General features: G+C 34.3%; 1 protein-coding gene across 1 annotated transcript; it reads left to right on the top strand.

Annotated features, from left to right (window-relative positions):
• The first annotated feature begins 5748 nt into the window (after nt 1–5748).
• Nucleotides 5749–9143, top strand: LOC120079955 (altered inheritance of mitochondria protein 32-like). Its single transcript, XM_039034433.1, has 5 exons — nt 5749–6124; nt 6270–6355; nt 6815–7120; nt 7254–7337; nt 8507–9143. Exons 1-5 carry the CDS (start codon nt 5885–5887, stop codon nt 8874–8876), a joined length of 1086 nt encoding a protein of 361 aa, XP_038890361.1. The 5' UTR covers nt 5749–5884; the 3' UTR covers nt 8877–9143.
• Nucleotides 9144–18773: the final 9630 nt, after the last annotated feature.

The raw sequence follows: 18773 nt of genomic DNA, 5'->3' as shown, positions 1-18773 counted from the left end.
CCTTTTGAAATCAATTGAGCACTCTCCTTTAACAAGGGACAAAAAGACATTAGCACATAATTCAATTTGAGGGTAGAAATATCAAATAAATTTTCAAAACATAATTTTACTTAAAATAAAATAACTTCCCCTAAAAGGATAAACAATAAGAATAAGAGAGTCACATAACAATAAAGTAATATGAGAATCAATCTCATTCAAACATGAAATCCATATATAAAAATATATAACTCCCCCTAAAATCAAGCATTCTCCTTCAAACAAGAAAGAGGAAAAAAAGGATAGATACCAAGGAGATAAAATTATTCAAGCAAAAATCTTGGGATACCAAAATTAAAATATTATAAAATAAAAACCGATTGTTGAAAAATAAATATTGATACCAAATAATAGCAAATCAATATTAACCAATCAATATAAGCATGGTATCGACATAAGCAAGAATTATGAGCAAACATGCTAATAGAAATCAATAAAGTAAATCAACTTTATAAATACTCCCCTTATGAAAAAGAATTTGACAATTCTTTTGAAACAACATGCTCAAAAAATCTTTAATAAAAGTTTCATCTATTTCAACCTAGAGCAAAAACAATATATATCTTAATCATTAAAACAATGACAATCTTTTGCAAAACTCAATATCATTTTGCTCAAAACTAATTTTCAATCAAATATAAGGATTGAGAAAACATCTAATTGACCAAAAAGCTAAGTAATAAGCGATATAGATAAATGCCAAATAGATTGATCTTCAATCATTTTTCATGGACATTGAATTCTATATACAATATAATTTAAGAAAGCAAATTTAAACTTTCTAAAATCATTCAAGAGATATAATTTCCATAAAGATACTAAAAACATAATTATCTCAAGAACAAAAAAAAATGATACCAAATATGCAATTTTCTTTGTTGGATTCAAGCAATCTTTTTAGTTGCTCTAATTTGAATTAATTCCTCAATTTGAAGTCCAAACAACCATTTGCTTCTTGAACCACACCTAGAAAGAAAACTCAACCAAAAGATTTTGATACCCATTTCTTGGGTCTTTCATTGTTAATGAACAAAGATTTTAGAATCCATTTTAAATTAGTTCCAACGTTACTAGTATTCATTTTTGGCAAATAACAATTATAAAATTTATGCCCAATTTTTTCACAAGAGTAACAAGTAACATTAGACAAAAAATTCTATTGAACTAATTCATTTTTCACAATATTTCTCTCGAGAAAATTCCTTCTTGGAGCATTTTTCAATTTAAAACAATTTGGTCTAGTATGACCCTTAAACTCCACATTAATAACAATTAGGCACAAATTTTGACTTCACATGCAAATCTCTAATGTTGACTTGTCCTGGTACAAAATTAACCCTAGGCATGCATATATTTATATTTTTCATAAACATGATTAGGCACAAATTTTGATTTTTCATGCATAAATCTACTTTTTTTCATGCTTAGGCACACATTTCACATTATGAGCACATTTAGATTTAGCATGAATTTGTTTAGGCACAAGATTTAATCTTACATGAATGTTTCTAACTTTTGTTAAAGCCACCTCTAGTATGTCTCAAGATATTTTGTCTAATGTGCACTCTTGATCCCGAAAAAAAAGAGTTGTTGTAACGGTTTGATCCTCAATTGTGGAAAGGATCAAGTTCGTTCTTGTTCCTAGATCAAGAGCAACTCTTACAAAATGTTTGTAAAAATAAATGGTACAATTATAAACTCTCTCGATTGAGTGGATTTACAAGTTGTAGTACTCAATGAATCAATCCTCACAACATAAAATATTTCTCTTAAGAAGGAGATGGAAAGAAGAAAATTGAAGCTTGGAGAGAGAATAACAATGATGGCTTAATGAGTTATGGAGGATTTAGGATGATAAAAAATGTTATGTTAATTTGTTGAAAACCACATTTGAAAATTGAAGCTTGGAGAGAGAGTAACAATGATGGCTTAATGAGTTACGGAGGATTCAGGATGATAAAAATTGTTATGTTAATTTGTTGAAAACCACATTTGATTAGGGCCGTTGGATCTTAGAAACTAAAAATCAATGGTGGAGATTATGAAGCCAATTAGCGGCTAGACACAAATAAAAAATAACATAATAATATATATTTTTAAAATCTTTTTTTTTTTAAAACCCAACAAAAAGTACATGGCCACCATGTGTTCAAAACTAGCTCTTAGATACAAATATAAAATAATATTAAATTCATTTTCTTTTTAAAACCAATAAAGAAATCAAATGTCCACCATATGTCACTCATCCATTACTCTAACACCTTTCAATTGATCCATTTTGATGGAAAAACTTATGTCATGTCATCAGCTCGAGATTTTTCTGTTAAGCTTATTTCGCCTATATCTTCTTCCATTAAGCTACGATTTGGACGATTCAATTTGTATTGGAATCATTGTTCTGAGCTCTACGCAATGGACACTTCAGAACTGTGAAACCCGGATTTCTATTTTTTCTACTTAAGCAGGTGGTTAAGGAAATTAACTAAGTAAAAGTTAAATCATATGTTGAAGTGAAAGAAATTTCTAGGTGTTGAATAGATTTTCCTTGAGTAGTTTGAGTTAAGCTTTAATTGACGAAAAATTGACTAAGTGTTGGACTAGGCATTGCCATGTGTTGACCATAAGATCTTGGAGAGATTACTTGGGCAAAAGGAGAAGAAAAAGTGTGAATTTTGGAAACTTGACTTTTGAGGAAAAAACTTGGAAATTTGGCTAAGTATAAACCTATATGATGGATGTGTTGGATGCGTTGGATACGAAGGATGCTTAGGAAGGATGGTATGCATCCATGCGGCTGAAGGAAGTGAAGTGATGCGTTGGAAGGGTTGTGTTGATGCGTTAGAAGGGTTGTTGGTGATGGCATGCGGCTGAAAGAAGAAAGATGGAGGTGATGCGTTGGAAGGCACAAGGGTAGGCAAGGCATGCGTTGGAAGGTAGCCCATGCGTCGAGCGCCCCTGCCATGCGTCGAGCGGCCATGCCTATGTAGCGAGTGCCCTGACCGAGCAGCCATGCCTATACAGCGAGCACCCTGTTGAACGGCCATGCCCATGCGTCGAAGCGCCCTGCCGAGCATCAATGCGCTGAGCACGCCCATGTGGCCGAGTACGCCCATGCGACCGAGCAGCGCGAGCGATGGCCAGCCTATGCAGCACGCCCATGCGTCGAGTGGCTAGTGCCTATGCCAAGAACCATACGCCCATGCCAAGCAAGCCGTGCGATGATACCTAGTAAGCCATGCATCGAGGATGAACGACCATCCTATACGTTGGTGATGGCTGGCTCTTGCGATGGCTAAGTTGGATTGTGATGGCTAAGTTGGGTTGCTAGGCGTTGAGTAGTGGACTATGCGTTGAACATCCAAGAGTTGGACGCATATAAAGGATGAGATCACCTAAAAAATGTCATCAAACCATGTGTCTTCTTGGGAGGAAGCCTTAAGCCTTAAGCATTTGAGGTGATTGCATCAGAGGACATGCAATTTAAAGCTCATGTGTTGACTATATAGAAGAAAGACACTTAGATTGCGTTGATCAAAAAGATGTTTTGGCGGTGTGAGGAGGAAAAACTTGGACATGCAGCCAAGTAGGAGGTGTCGGATTTGGAGAAGGTTTGGACGCCTATAAATAGGGTCAAAGACTTCATTTTTCATATCACAACTCAAAATACGTTTAAAAAGAGTGGGAAAGTTGAGTAAACCTTGCGTTGAGAGCAAAATCCATGCGTTGATCATAGAGTTTCAACGAGGATGCATTGGACAGTGAAGTCTGGAAAACAGTATCAACTTGGGACGAGGAGTTCTCCTAATTTACTCGTGCGTTTGGAGTGATTCCAAAGCCATCTGAAAGCTATGAGAGTCTAGTTTTCATGGTGGGGCTGCCGGAGAAGAAGATCCAAGGAATCGGGCTGGAGAATGAGGAAAAGACAGAAGGGTCAAACTGTCGGGTAAGCTGGGCCAGTCTTTATGTTTTGATGATTCTGACCAAACCACGCAGAGTTCTAAGTTAAGATTCAAGGGTGCATATGTGTATAAGAAAGTATCTCTAGATAAAGCCTATAACTATGATTAATCTGAGCTTTAAATTGAATCTGGATTTTAGGGTTCAAAAGGGAGCCCGAGATGACAAAGGAACTTCTAGAGAGAAAGGTTCCTAAATGATCAAGGTGAGTGACTAAAATATTTAAAATGTTTTAAGAAACCATGTGCTAAAGAAAGATCTTTTAGATAAAGACATGTTTTCTAAATTTTATTAAAGAAAGTCATTGTATGACTAGTTTTACTTGAAACTCGATACCGAAGGACATTTGAGAAGGTATCTGAGTAGCTCAATACTGAAGGACACAAATGAGAAGGTATCTGAGCAAAAGTACCCAAGTGTAGGGTAGTTCTTTTGATAAAAATCAGTTTTTTGGTCACTCACTGGGCTTTATAGCTCATGCTTTCCAAATGTTTTCTTTTTCTTCCTAGGTAGCGAAAGGTGAGGATTTCCAGGGTGCTGCTAAGGTCAAGGTCTGCCACGTGCCACAGTTACACTTCCGGAGGGTTTTACAATTGTTGTTGTAAATTTTGTAGATAAGTCTTGGAGTTGTATAAACGTTACATTATTGTAATAAAATGGGTTTACTTAATGAGTTGTAAGTTGAATTTGTTCATTGGTATCAGAGTTATTTTCGCAAGAGTTATTAGGTAGTAAATGTCAACCAAAGTGTTGATAACTGCTGCAGTCACACCCTTTCCTAGGCTAAGAGGGTGGTCTGGGGCGGGGTGTGACAAGAACACTCAAATTGCCAATAAATAAAAGTAGGTTTGTTATCATCAAAACATTAATTAATTAATTTGAGGTTAGGGACTAAAAAGCCAACAGAAGGAAGTCGACTTTTTCAGAAGTATGAATCTCATTTCAGTTGTCATTATCAAACCCTAATTTTAATTCATTTATTTTTTTATTTTTATTTTTTTTGATATTTATTTAAAAACAAAAAGTGATAATGGAGATACTGAGACTACAGAGATTGACAATTTAGGATTCACCATTAGTAATATCAGCAAAAAGGGTAATGACAGTGGTGAGAAATTGCAGAAAATCGAGGGAAATTAACTTGTAGGATTGTTGTGAAGTTGATTGGAGTGTTGTTCTATGGATAGTTCTTTGGGGGAGATAGTGCAACCCAATTCTCTTCCTATCCATTTTTCTATTCTGTTGCAACCAATGCTTATATTAAATGCAATCACTGTTTTGGTAATTTACTCGAGAAAGAAAAACCAAAAAAAAAAAAAGAAAAATGCAAACCTTTTAACTTTATCGAAATCGTGGATCCTGTCCACGATTTCTAATATTGCAACCTGGCAGCCATATGGGGAGAATCGTGGACTAAGTATATATTTTCCAAAAATTGTAAACTCTGCGATTTTACAACTTATTTTTATTCATTCTTTTCTTTTCACCTCATTTTTGTCATTATTTATTAAAATAACAATATTTTTTAATTAAAAAAATCATATTCATGACATTTCATCACTTTTTATAAAATTGAAATAACCGACATTTCTGTCTAAACTGACGTTATCACGTTGTTGACAAATTCCAAAACTAATTATTATATTTAATTTTTTTAAAAAAAAATCTATAAGCGCGTGTGTGACACGCAAGTACCATCGCTTGGGTTTTAGTGTCTGTCCAAAGCCTATTAAAATGTCATCAAATGAGATTCAAAGAAGGCGAAGAAATCCAATCCCATCTCGTTCCGCGCTCCACTCACTCTCCTCTTCCTCTCACTCTCCATTACCATTTTTCATATTCTTCGCTCCTCTTCTCTTCTCTCCGACCTCCTTTTCTCCATCTTCCTATGGCCTCCGATAACCTATCCACTCTTTCCGGCGCCGACGACGAGAACTACGGATTCCGTCGTGAGGAGATGTATCAGAGCAACCTCGCCGGCACCGTCAGCGCCTATGATCGCCACGTATTTCTCTGCTACAAAACTCCGGAAGACTGGCCCTCGCATCTCGAATCATCTGATTCCGACGTTCTCCCTAGGCTTCTCTCTGCCGCACTCAAAGCTCGCAAGGATGATATCTCTCTCAAGGTTTGCGTTGATACAATTGATGTTGTTTGTTTTTCATATTTGAAAGTTCTGTTTCTTCGGAATTTGGCGTTTTTTTTATTTGATTTTATTGGAATTGCTGAGTTCTTGAATTCGATTGGATGATTGTTTGAATTTTTTTTTTCAGACGAAGCTGACAATATTCTCGGGACGGGAAGAAACTGGATTTTCGGATGGAGATGTGTTGATTTTCCCCGAAATGATCAAATACAGGTAAATTTTGAGGATTAAATAGAATCTAGTTTCCCCGAAATGAGAAGTTGGATATGCAGAAATATTCTGTGTTATAAAGATATAGTGAATGTCGTAATCGAATATTATGAAATCCTTGTGTTCATCTTTATTTCTTCTCGGAGCTTCTTTGGTTTCCATCTCCATGTACATAATGAAGTTTAGGACCTTTTTCCTTGCTAGTTTTCTGGATTGGTATCGCTTAAGTAATGAGATCGCTAACAAATTGCCGCAATTTGGTTTCTGAATTTGGTATCTTTCTATCAATTCTGAGGCTAGACATATTATGGATCAGTTAGATTTTGGAGAAATTGGAATATGTTGCCCTTTTCATTTCCATTTTTCGTTCTTCATTTGCTTTCCTCTCTTAGGTTTTATTTAAGCTGTTTTGAGTCTCTGAGGCATTTTTTATTTTTCTTCCTTTTGGTTTGATGATAACAGGGGTTTGAAAGATTCAGATGTGGATGGCTTCGTTGATGATGTGCTTGTGAATGATAAACCCTGGGCGAGTGGAGCGCCAGAGATTTTCACAGGCTCTCACGTGTTTGTGTGTGTTCATGCTAGTCGAGATCGAAGATGTGGCGTCTGTGGACCAGTTCTTGTTCAAAAGTTTGATGAGGAGATTGGATTACGAGAAATGAAGGATCAGGTTTATGTTAGTCCATGTTCACACATTGGAGGACACAAGTATGCCGGAAACTTGATCATATACCAACCTGGTGTGGATGGGAAAACTACTGGTCATTGGTAAGTTTCTTCAAAGCTAATGTGGTGCTTAACTCATTCACTGGAAAACGAACTATTTAACTGGTTATATATTTTTTTTAGTCAATTTAACTGATTATATTAAATGAATGTTGGCTGAATTTTCTTGTTTTAGGTATGGATATGTAACTCCTGAAGATGTCTCTGAATTGTTTGAACGGCACATTGCAAAGGGCGAGGTTGTAGAAAGGCTTTTGAGGTTTGGCTTTTCTAGTATATAAACTGGATACTAAATTTATTTTGGCCTTGCTGGTGTGATAATAATAATAATGAAGTTATGACTAGGATGAAGCATTCCACCCAATAATTTTGTCAGATATGTTTTGTATCGACTATCATGGGTTGGCCTAGTGGTAAAAAGGGAGACATGGTCTCAATAAGTGGCTAAAAGGCCCAGGATTCAATCTATGGTGGCCACCTACCTAGGAATTAATTTCTTATGAATTTCCTTGTCACCCAAATGTTGTAGGATCAGGTGAGTTGTCTTGTGAAATTAGTCAAGGTGCTAGTAAGCTGGCCCGAACATTTACGGATATCAAAAGAAAAAAGATATGTTTTGTATCAATAAATAATATTTTTCCCTGGTTTTTGATCATGTAGTCGACATATCATGAACATACTATCCTCCTCTCCATTTTTCATACGTACTTCGGATTTGGTGTTATGAACGCTTCAATCTTCCCTTTGTTGCTTTGAGAAACTTTGAGTAGACCTGAGGGTTTGAGCTCTAAAACTGGAGCAATATATTTTATCAGTTAGAGTCTTGAGTATTCACCAACTTGCAACTTCACTTTAACCCTCTGCATCACATATAATGTCCTCCTGAACTGGCAGTGCAATACATTCATTGACTACCGTGAGACCTCCTATAGTGAAGATGTATGTGAGGAAGAGCATAAAAAGGAATTCCTTCCCTGACGGTGAGTAGCGGAATCTGTGGTACGGGTGGGCAGTAGTATAGAGAATGTTATTTGGGGTGTGAAATTTCAGGCATATCGGGTTAGGTGGAGAGGCTACCCATTTCTCAAATCGGTTGAATGTTTAGTTGTTTTTTGGTTATCTTGAAGTTTACACTGGTGTACTGAACTTGAAGTTTTTCTCCATTGATTCTCTGGATTTTGACCTTTTTCTGCTTATATTTCAATCAAATAGAAAGGGATCCTTACGACTACTTCACTGAGTTACTTTGGCTTCTCTATAGCTATCTCCATCCCCTTTGCTTGATTTCGTTACCAATTTAGAAGAGCTACCCTAAGAACAATTTATGAATTCAAAAGGCCCATGGATGCAATTGTTAGGTTCTGCTTTGTCATTTATTTTTTACTTAACAGTAGAACATTAAATTGACATTACGAATTCCAATTCCAGAGGGCAAATGGGCACAAATCCTGAGGAAGTTCAAAAGGAAGGTGAACGAAAGCTTCCAAATGGAGAAGATACAAAGAGAAGCAAGGTTGAAATTCAAGAAAATGGCGATCAAAGCATAGTGGAAACATTTACAGGTTGTTCCCAGGGCAGTAATGGATTCACTTGTTGCAGAGATGAAAGTTCAGCGAAAACTAGCAGAATTGAAGAAAAATCGAAAGAAATTTCAGAAGACCAAGTCCCGAAGATGGGAAGTAAATTTTCTTGCTGGACAGGAAAATGGGAACAAAGTGAAATTCTTGCTGCTGTAGCAGTAATTGGAGCTGTGGCCACTGTTGCTGTTGCCTACAGCATCTACAGGAGATCAGGGTAAAGGTAAAGTATAAATTGTGATATGTTTGTGTTTGCACATTAAAATGTCTGTGCCCTGTTTTTTAGGTGGTAAATTTGGTGATATTGGTAAAAGATGAAGCACTTTGCTGAATTAGAAATATAGATAGTAAATGATATTAACAGGATGGTCCAAGCATAAACTAGAGTGTCTTCTTCTAGCTCTATTGCTTCCAAGGATCAAAATTATTTGTTTCTTTCAATACTCATACAAATCATGAATATCATATTGTTGGATGATTAGTGATTACTTTATGCTTGTTGCTTATTTCATTTTTTAAAAAGAGAATTCAATATGTTGTGTGAAGGAGAGCTTTAAACTTTAGAAAACTTGATAGGTGTTAAATTTAATTTTTAAATGGTTAGTATGGTTTCTTGAAAATCAAATTAGAAAAGAAATCCTTAATTATGAAGGATGTTACATATTTTGGCTTTGTTGTCATTTTGGATATTCTTTTTCAGTACCTTTTAAGCTAATATGATTTCAGTTATGTGACTGTTAAATTTCTAGTGTTGGAACTAGAAGTTGCTCTGATTGAGTCAATTTGAACAAGTGTTTTATTTTGTTCCCTGGTATTAGTGGCACTCATTTAATGGTAGATAATATCACTAAATTTCTTAAATTTTCTTTTCACATTTTAGCTTAAGAATAGCAATTTATATGTTTTTTTTTTTAAAAAAGAAAAGGGGTAGGATTCAAATCACTTTAACACATTGAGCTTGAGCTAGCTCACTTTGACGACGATCATTCTTGCCGGGAAAGTAAAATGGTCGTTTAAAGGGACCATTTTGTATTGTTTCTTGATTATTTTTTTAAAAAAATTTGTTATTAGGCTTGTTTTTTTAATAACTTTACACAATTGTTTTTATTTTTTAAAGGTAGCATTTGAATTTTTAGTCAATTTAAAAAGCAAGAGCAATTTTTTTAAACCTATTTTTCCCCCCTTTTAGATAAATAAACAAATGAAGGTTAGGTGTTACAATTCTGCGTTTCCGTATTTCGAGAAAGAACAGTGGAAAATTTTGAAATCTTGAGGTTTTGAAATCTCAAAATTTCGAGAAAATTTTGTTTTGTTTTTTTTTTTTTTTTTGAATTAGCTACTTTAGCAAAGTCTCCCTTTTATGATTACCTACAATTGTATAGTTTTATAAGTTAATGTCATTTATAACGAAGGATGGAGCTTTTTCAACATGTTACTTTTTTGTAATTTTCAATGTTTCTCCATTTTTAGCTTTATTTGCAATTCAAAACTTTCATTTCTCAAAAAAACCGAATTTGAAAAAAATTACAAAAAAGAATTTATATTCATTTTTAACTTCATACTTTTTCAATTAAATTTTTAAATAATTTCATCTCAAAATTGAATTAATTGGAAAGTCGATTCTTTTACCATAGAAAATTTTCATTTTCAAGTAATCAAATTTGAGAAAAATTACATATATTTATTTTTAATTTCATTTAAACTTTTTCCATTGAATTTTGTTTGCAAATATTTTATGTCTCCTTTAATTTTGTAATTAAAAATTGAAATTATTTTGTAATTATTTATTTATTTATTTATTTATTCTTTTTAAATTTTTGCTCTCACATTGGCATTTACAATATGCATCCAAATGTTGTCTTGCTTTATGAAAATGATGATTAAAAATAGTTAATTATAATTTATGTCACAATTAAAGATTCATTAACTAATTATAGCAATTTCAATCGACTTCAATATTTTCATAAAATTGAAATCTTGTTACCTTGATCAACATTGGTATTTCAAATCTTGAGAAAGAGACCATATATTGGTTAAAAAAAACAAGTTTTTTTCCCTTCAGTCTATTTTTTCCTCTTCTTTATAATATTTTATTTAACGAATTTGTTTCTGATTTTTTTCCAAAATTAAAATTAGTTTTTTTTTAAAAAAATATATATCAAATATGTTTCAATACGTGGAACTATTTTAAGAAACGAATTAAAGATATTATATGTCAAACTTTATTTCTTTTCACATTATATTTTTGACTTTATATATATAGTGATCCTCTTGGGTATAGATTATAATACAAACTTTCTAACAATTTAGCTAATCTTTATTGTTCAATCATGCTTTCAAACGTTTATGGAAACCTTTTTCTTTAGATATGTTTTTTAAAACATTTTTTCAAGAACGGGGTGGAGGTTGCGAGAAACACCATTGTGCCATCGGCTATTCGAATTTGGATCGGTTGACTTGTTCGAGTGCGAGTACAAGTATTGTGCAATCGCCTTGAGACCCTTACGAGAGTGTAATTGTGACAGTTGGTATCAAAGCTAGGTCGACTCGTGAAGTTGAGAAGCTGTGATCATGTCTGTTATGAAACAATTGGACAAGTTCCATGTTGACCGGTTGGTCGAGATAGAAGAGCAAATGCACTATCTATAGAAGTTCTTGATCAGGTTCGGTTCCTAGAAACTTGGTTACAAGAAGTATCTGACAAGGCGAATGGAATCAATGCAGTGGCTGGCCCCTTGGATGAAATGCTTGTCAAGGAATTGTTAACAAGGGTTGAGACCCTAGACGTAATATGAGAACTGACAATTTCGAACGTAGGGATGGCTTGACGGCCTCTGTTGCCCCTATGGAAGAGCGTGTTAAAGAACTAGACAGCTTGCAGGTTGAGTCTTTTGTTTGGTGTTCGTGCTCAGCAAATGGGGCGACCCACCGTCTCGCTCGTGCGATAGTTGCTTTAGGATGCATTTTGTAAATCCTTCTTCCTTCTTTGAATAAGTTGGATGAGATTCTTTTGGCGTTCTTGGTTGGTTTTCCTATGCTATTTATGAGGAGGCTTGCGCGGACTCTGTTTAGTTTCTCAATGCAGGTTCTTTTTCAACAAAAAAGAAAATAATGAGCGGCTTAGTTACATACCATTGAGTCATAAGATTTGAAGATTGCATGAACGATAAATACTATCACCAAGTTCATGATGATATACATTATTACCATCATGCATAAAAATTTCTTATATTTATTTTAGTTGATCACAGAATTGTTTTATTGAATTAATTTCTCACTTAAATTATAAGTATACTCTACGAACTTGTATTCATTAGGTTCCTAAAGTTTAAAAGATATCTAGAGTTCTAAATTTTTAAATTTATGTTCAACATGTATTCAAATTTTAACAACTTGTAAAAAAAAAAAATAATAAAATCAAATCAAATTAAATTAATTTTTAATTTTTTGTCTAATATATCTTCCAAACTTTTTTAAAAAATCAATAAATCTAACTTTTCGATTTTTGTATATAGCATTGCCCTTGAAGGAATCACATTTGCCAATAAAATTCATCTTGGAAAACTTGAAAATAAAAAAAAATTACATAAAAACAGAATGAACATACACATTCATAAGCATACTTTAAAGGAGAAGAGAACATACCCTTGAAGACGTTTTTCAATGCTTCCTTCTCCACAGCCTCACAAACAACCAAGAATTGAGAAAATCTCTCTCAAACTCAAAGCTCTTCCAAGGACATGAATAGGGACACCACCACTCAAAAACTTTACTATTCTCGAGATAAGGAACATGATGGTGGGATTCTTCTTATTTTGGAAGATCAAAACGAAGGGTGTAGAGAGATTTTTTAGGATGATTGTTCTTGAGAGAATCATGTTCTATATTTATGTAACACTTACTGAATGAGTGTGACCCTATCTTTTGTGAGAGAGATGGTGGATGAAGTGGGAGATATAACTCCACTCCGCTATGCGTGGAGTTATTCTAACTTTATATTATTTAATTAATATATTAAATCTAATTTAATATACAGTTAAATAATAATATTAATTAAGTAACAATTAATTAAATATCATATATTTAATTAATTTGAATTATATTCAAATAACATCATTTCACGTATTCTATTATTTTAATATGAATCTCATTCATATTAATTTTAACCTATAGTTTTAATATAAATCTTATTCATATTAATTTAATGTTTGAATCTTATTCAAATATAACTCTCTCTTGTAATCTATCATTTTAATGTTAATCTCATTTATATTAATTATAACCTACAGTAACTATATGAATTTCATTCATACGATTAATATTTGAATCTTATTCAAATATATTACTCTAATATAATAAAGTATAATTTTTTTAATCTCATTCAAAATTAACTTTATATATCATAATGCATCTATATACATTATATTAATCTAAATCTTATTCAAATGTTTATCTCTCTCATATATACAATATTATTTATTAATCATATTTATAATTAACCATATACAATAATGTATCAATATACATTATACTTTATATTAATCATATTAATATAAACCATACCTCTATGTCCTTTAATAATTTGAAGAATTCAAATCAAAGCTGTTGGTGGTGCGATGGATGAGCGGTGGAGTAAGCCCTCTCAGGCTCTAGTTCTAGTGGAGTAGGCCCTTTCAGGCTCTAGCTCCGGCGATGCTCCGATCGTCAATCGAAAGTGGTTTTGGGAATGAAGAACTCTCAAAGAAATGTTTGCTCGTGCTCTTGCCTATGATCACAGGAATCTGCCTAAGGCAGAAATCTTGGATACTTTGTCATTTTCGTCAAGGCTCTATTTATAGGCATTGTTCTCAGCAACTTGTGACAAGACAACATTAAATTCCATGCCCTGATTCACCATCAGAGATTTAGGAACTTTTTAGACGCTGCAGTAAGAAGCCCATACTTGCAAGTGGTGATTTGATAGGAAAGGTACGAGCCTATGTATGCATTATGCGTTGGTCATTTTTGATAGCATAATCTAGCGTTGGCATAGTCTTGCAATACTTAGTGAAGGTTCTTGATCGCTTCTATCATGGTCATCGTTCTGTAGTTGCGGCAGCGCATGCGATCACTTTTCTTCATTGAGATCATCGCATGCGACCAACTCCTGCGATAACTACAAAATAGACATTTGGATGCAAAATAACTCATGATATGCAGTCAGCAGGGACTTTTAGTGTAAATCAATGCAAGTTTATAATTTCGCATGAATTCTTAGTAATATCAATGCATATTCTACTCTTCTACCCTCATTATTCTAAGTAAAAGGTTGTGATAGCTTGCATTTTTACAAGCTATCACCAGCTCTACCATGCTTTTCTTCACCGCAAGAGGGAGCTAGCCAAACCAAGCCATCCACTACCATTACCCCTGCAAGACTATGCAAGGAGATGGTTCGTCCCAACAGCCCTATGTTGGGTGTATGTCCACTTCCACCATCAACAAGTGATCTAGTGGGCGCAAGTGAGACAAGGAGAAAGGATTAGAAGGAAGTCTTTGAGAACATCCTTGATAGTATTGAATGTAGGAAACATTTAGATGAAGAAGGAGTAGTTGATCAATCGAGTAAGGGGATGGTTGAAAAGGAAAAGAAGAATGAAAACAAGGTGGTTGCCTCTGGTTTCGACCTTAATGACTTAGAGCAAGAAGAGAAGGTTGTGCTTTGATGGAGTTGACATTCAACAAATGGAAGCTATTAGGATCCTAAGCACACTAATTACATCAATATTAGTATATTAGTATGCATGTTCATGGTTTTTCTAGGATCCTAAGCACTCTAACTCTCCAAAACCGTGTAATTAATTAAATGTTAATTATATCGAATATAATAATCCAAACCCTAAATAGAATTTGAACATTTTAAATTCTCTAAACACGTTATTCTAAGGTTTAATACTTTCACAAGCTAGTAGAGGGACCTAATAGACTTACAGATCATGTGCTCCAACGATTTGAGATTAATTGGCTAAACTTCTTTAATCGAATTAATCAATATTCGTTCACTACCGAGACACTCCACTATAGCTCAGTAGTTACACTATTCTCACTATAGATATATTTCTGCCTACTTGATTTAACCATAATCAGTAATTCGATCCTTCACAGTTCGTTCGTATTTATAGTTGGGTCAAAATTATCATTTTACTCTTGTAATACATCTTGCTTCTTAAGTTTCCACTGATCCACTAATGAATAATTGGTTTATGGTCCTACCAATAAACCGAGTCTATCTCAGCCTTAGAGAGGGTGAGGCCCATTTGTTCAAGATTGAAGTCAGTACTTAAGGGATCAACCTATCTGCTAACCCTAAAACAGGTAGGAGTAGATTCCATCTTGTAGGATTATGTCCCCAACTATCTATCTAGTCTTACCCCTAAAGTGGGAGGCTTATGGAGTTGCGATGATGGGCCATTCTCACCTATGCATATTAAAGGATAATCCTGAATAAATAGGAGTTCATAGTTAGCTCAGGATTGAGATCGAGCTACCTTAGGTCATCAAATTGAAATAGTCAGTTTTAATAGTAAATAGGGTTATAAAAAAAAGTGACTATTTCGTGGTCCAGTCTAATACAAACATCTTTTGCATAGGATTCCCCCACTCGCATGTCTCCACATGAACGACTTTAGGATCACATCGTTTATATCAATATACAAAGTGAGCCGCATCCATAGTGTCCCTAGGATAAAGTACCCAACCCTATCCATATATTTATAAAGCGTTTTGGCTATATACTAAAACTTGATTCACTTTTATGTCTCTACATAAAATTTAAGTATTTTTGTTATAGTCATGGATTCGTTAGTTTATTGGATTTAGAAATCTATAAATGCATTCTACATGTTCAATAACAACTTTATTGAATAAACCTCAATAATAAATTTATTGCGAATAGTATATGTTTAAATTTTACAAATTGTGAGCTTGGATATACAACCCATAAACTCTCGCTTGGAGTAAGACTCCAGTAGGTTTTACATATGTACAAATATATACAAGGTTGAGAATGAAAGAGATGAGCTTTATTCCCACGTTAAGTTTGGTTACCCTATTCCCACAGCTAATGGTAAGTTGTAGCTACACAGGAGTATATACACCCATAAAAGGTAGTTCAATCCTGGTGTTCATTCAATCCTCGAACACCTAACTTTGTTAGCATAACATCACTTCTTTCTATCTTTAGTACTTAAAACTGTTCTATGATACCTTATTATCATTAATTAGGGAGAAGCTTCTCCATCCATCAACTGAAAGGAAGAATCACTCAAGTGAATTCTACTCATATAGAAAAGTAGAATCAAGTATACATTGTATTCAATGGGGAGAGGGTCGTTAGATCAGTTTTAGTCAATCAATGCAGAAGCACCTTTCAAAGCTTAGAAGCAGTATTCTTACAATTCGAGAGAATAAATACAATCAACTAGGGCATCTATATACCCATGAATTCTCCCATTTTCCCTAGATTTATGAAGCTCATAGTCCTAGTTCTACTAGTTGACCCTCAGACACTTTAGCCGTAAGGACCTTTGTAAACGGATCACCTAAATTGTCTTCTGAGGCTATCTGCATGACAATCAAATTTCATCAATGTATTATCTTCCTGATGAGATGGTACATGCGCTCGATGTGATTTCCGCACTTATGGATTCTTGGTTCTTTTGATTTGGCAATAGCTCTACTGTTACACAAAAGAGGGTGATCGGTAGATGTATATTTGAAACCACTTCCAAATCGGTCAAGAACTTTCTAAGCCATACTGCTTCTTTGGTTGCTTCACATGCAGCTTCATACTCTGCTTCTATGGTGGAGTCAGCAATACAACTTTGCTTTATACTCCTCCATACTACCCCCTCCATTGAGAGTGAATACTGATCCCGAAGTAGATTTCCTAAAATCTATATCAGTCTAAAAATCAGAATCAGTGTATCCATAAGGATTAAACCCTTATAACCATACACGAGCATATAGTCTCTCGTTTTCTGAAGATACTTGAGAATGTTTTTAATGACAGTCTAATGACTATATCCAAGATTAGACTAAAACCTCTATTGCAAATGCAAAGCATATGTCTGGACATGTATACAACATGACATACATCAAACTTCCGACTATTAATGCATAAGAAATTCTTTTCATAGCCTCAACTTCTTGAGGTGTCTTAGGACATTGTTCCATACGCAGATGAACTCCGTGTCTGAAAGGTAATAATCCTCTTTTGGAATTTTGCATTTTATATCTAGACAATGTTTTGTCTATATAAGATGCTTGAGATAATGCTAGCGTTCTGTTCTTGCGATTCCAAACTATTTGGATTCCAAGAACATACTATGCATCTCCTAAATCTTTCATTTGAAATTATGATACTAGTCATCTCTTAACGTCATTAAGGAATCCTACCTCATTCCCAATGAGTAGGATATCATCAAGATACAATACCAGAAAAACTACAATTTTATTGACAATTTTCTTGTAAACACAAGGTTCTTCAACATTTTGTTCAAAGGCATAAGATTTGATCATAGTGTCAAACCTTATATTCTAGGATCGATATGCTTGTTTCAACCCATACATAGATCTTTTCAGTTTGCAAACATTTTTCTCTTGACCCTATTCAATGAACCTTCTGCTTGAGACATGTAGGTACTCTCTTCAAGATAATCATTCAGAAAGGCCGTCTTGATATCCATTTTTCATATTTCATAATCGTAAAAAGCAGCAACGGATAAGAGTATTTTAATAGACTTGATCATGGCAACTGAAGAGAAGGTTTTTTCATAGTTCGTTCCCTCTATTTGAGTAAATTCTTTTGCCACGAGTCTAGCTTTGTAGGTATGTACCTTATCGGCTTGGTCTCGGTTTCTCTTGTAGACCCACTTGCAGCCAATAAGTTTTACCCCATCTGGTTGATCTACAAGTTCCCAGACTGAATTGAAGTACATAGACTCCATTTCAAGGTCCATGGCTTTTATCCATTGGTCTCAATCTACATCCTCCATTGCATGTTTAAAGGTCAATGGATCCTCTAAACCATCATCAGGTATAACGATCTGAGTTTCTGTTAAACCCATGTACTGATCAGGTTGTTGAACAACCCTCCCACTATGTCGAGGCATTCTCAACCCTTGAGAAGAATGTGATGGACTAGTTGCATCGACAACTTTTGTTGAAGGACTAGCCTGATCAACAACTATTGTTGAAGGACTAGCCTGATCAACAACTATTTTTTATCTATCCATAGTTTCTATGAACATCTCATTCAATACTAGTTTACTGCGAGGTTGATGATTTCTTATATGGTCTTTCTCTAAGAATGTACATTTTTCGATATAAACACTTTATCATCTTGAGGATCATAAAACAAACCACCTTTTCATTCTTTGGGGTATCCTACTAATAGGAGTACTTTCAAACGCTCTTCCAATTTCTTTGGGTTTTGCACGAACACAAGTGTCGGACATCCCCAAAATTTGAAGTGACATAAACTACCTTTACGCCCTCTCCATAACTCATATGGTGTGTTTCTGAAATACTTTTCGATGGAACCAAGTTCAAAATATATATTGCAGTTTGTACTGCATATCCCTAAAAAGATTGAGATAATTAAGAGTAATTCATCATCGAACGAACCATGTCTAACAGGGTTCTATTTCTTCTTTCCGCTACACTATTTTGTTGTGGTGTACCGAGTGCAGTGAGCTGAGATTGAATTCCATGTTCTATCAAATAGTTTTGAAATTTTAAATCCATATACTCACCACATCGATTTGATCAAAGTGTTTTAATCTTTTTACCTAATAAGTTTTCAACCTCTGCCTTGTATTCTTTGAACTTTTCAAGAGTTTCAGACTTATGATGCACTGGGTAAACGTAGTCATATCTTGAAGAGTCATCAATAAAACTGATGAAATATTCAAATCCTCCATGAGCTATAACATTCACCCGACCACAAAGGTCTGAATGTACGAGCTCTAGAGATTCTTTGGCTCTTAAACCTTTTCTTAAAAAAAAAAAAACTTTTAGTCATTTTACCCTCAAGACATGATTCACATGGAGGTAGAGAATTGTCTTCTAACTAATTT

Source organism: Benincasa hispida, chromosome 6, assembly GCF_009727055.1.
Source record: "Benincasa hispida cultivar B227 chromosome 6, ASM972705v1, whole genome shotgun sequence".
NCBI classification, from domain to species: domain Eukaryota; kingdom Viridiplantae; phylum Streptophyta; class Magnoliopsida; order Cucurbitales; family Cucurbitaceae; genus Benincasa; species Benincasa hispida.
This window is presented reverse-complemented; position numbering and strand designations above follow the sequence as displayed.

Excerpts from the sequence above, each read along its gene's own strand:
- LOC120079955 (XM_039034433.1), top strand. The coding sequence starts at position 5,885 with ATGGCCTCCGATAACCTATCCACTCTTTCCGGCGCCGACGACGAGAAC. Across the intron at positions 6,356-6,814 it reads CCCGAAATGATCAAATACAG|GGGTTTGAAAGATTCAGATG; the intron begins GTAAATTTTGAG and ends TGATGATAACAG. Across the intron at positions 7,121-7,253 it reads GGGAAAACTACTGGTCATTG|GTATGGATATGTAACTCCTG; the intron begins GTAAGTTTCTTC and ends TTCTTGTTTTAG.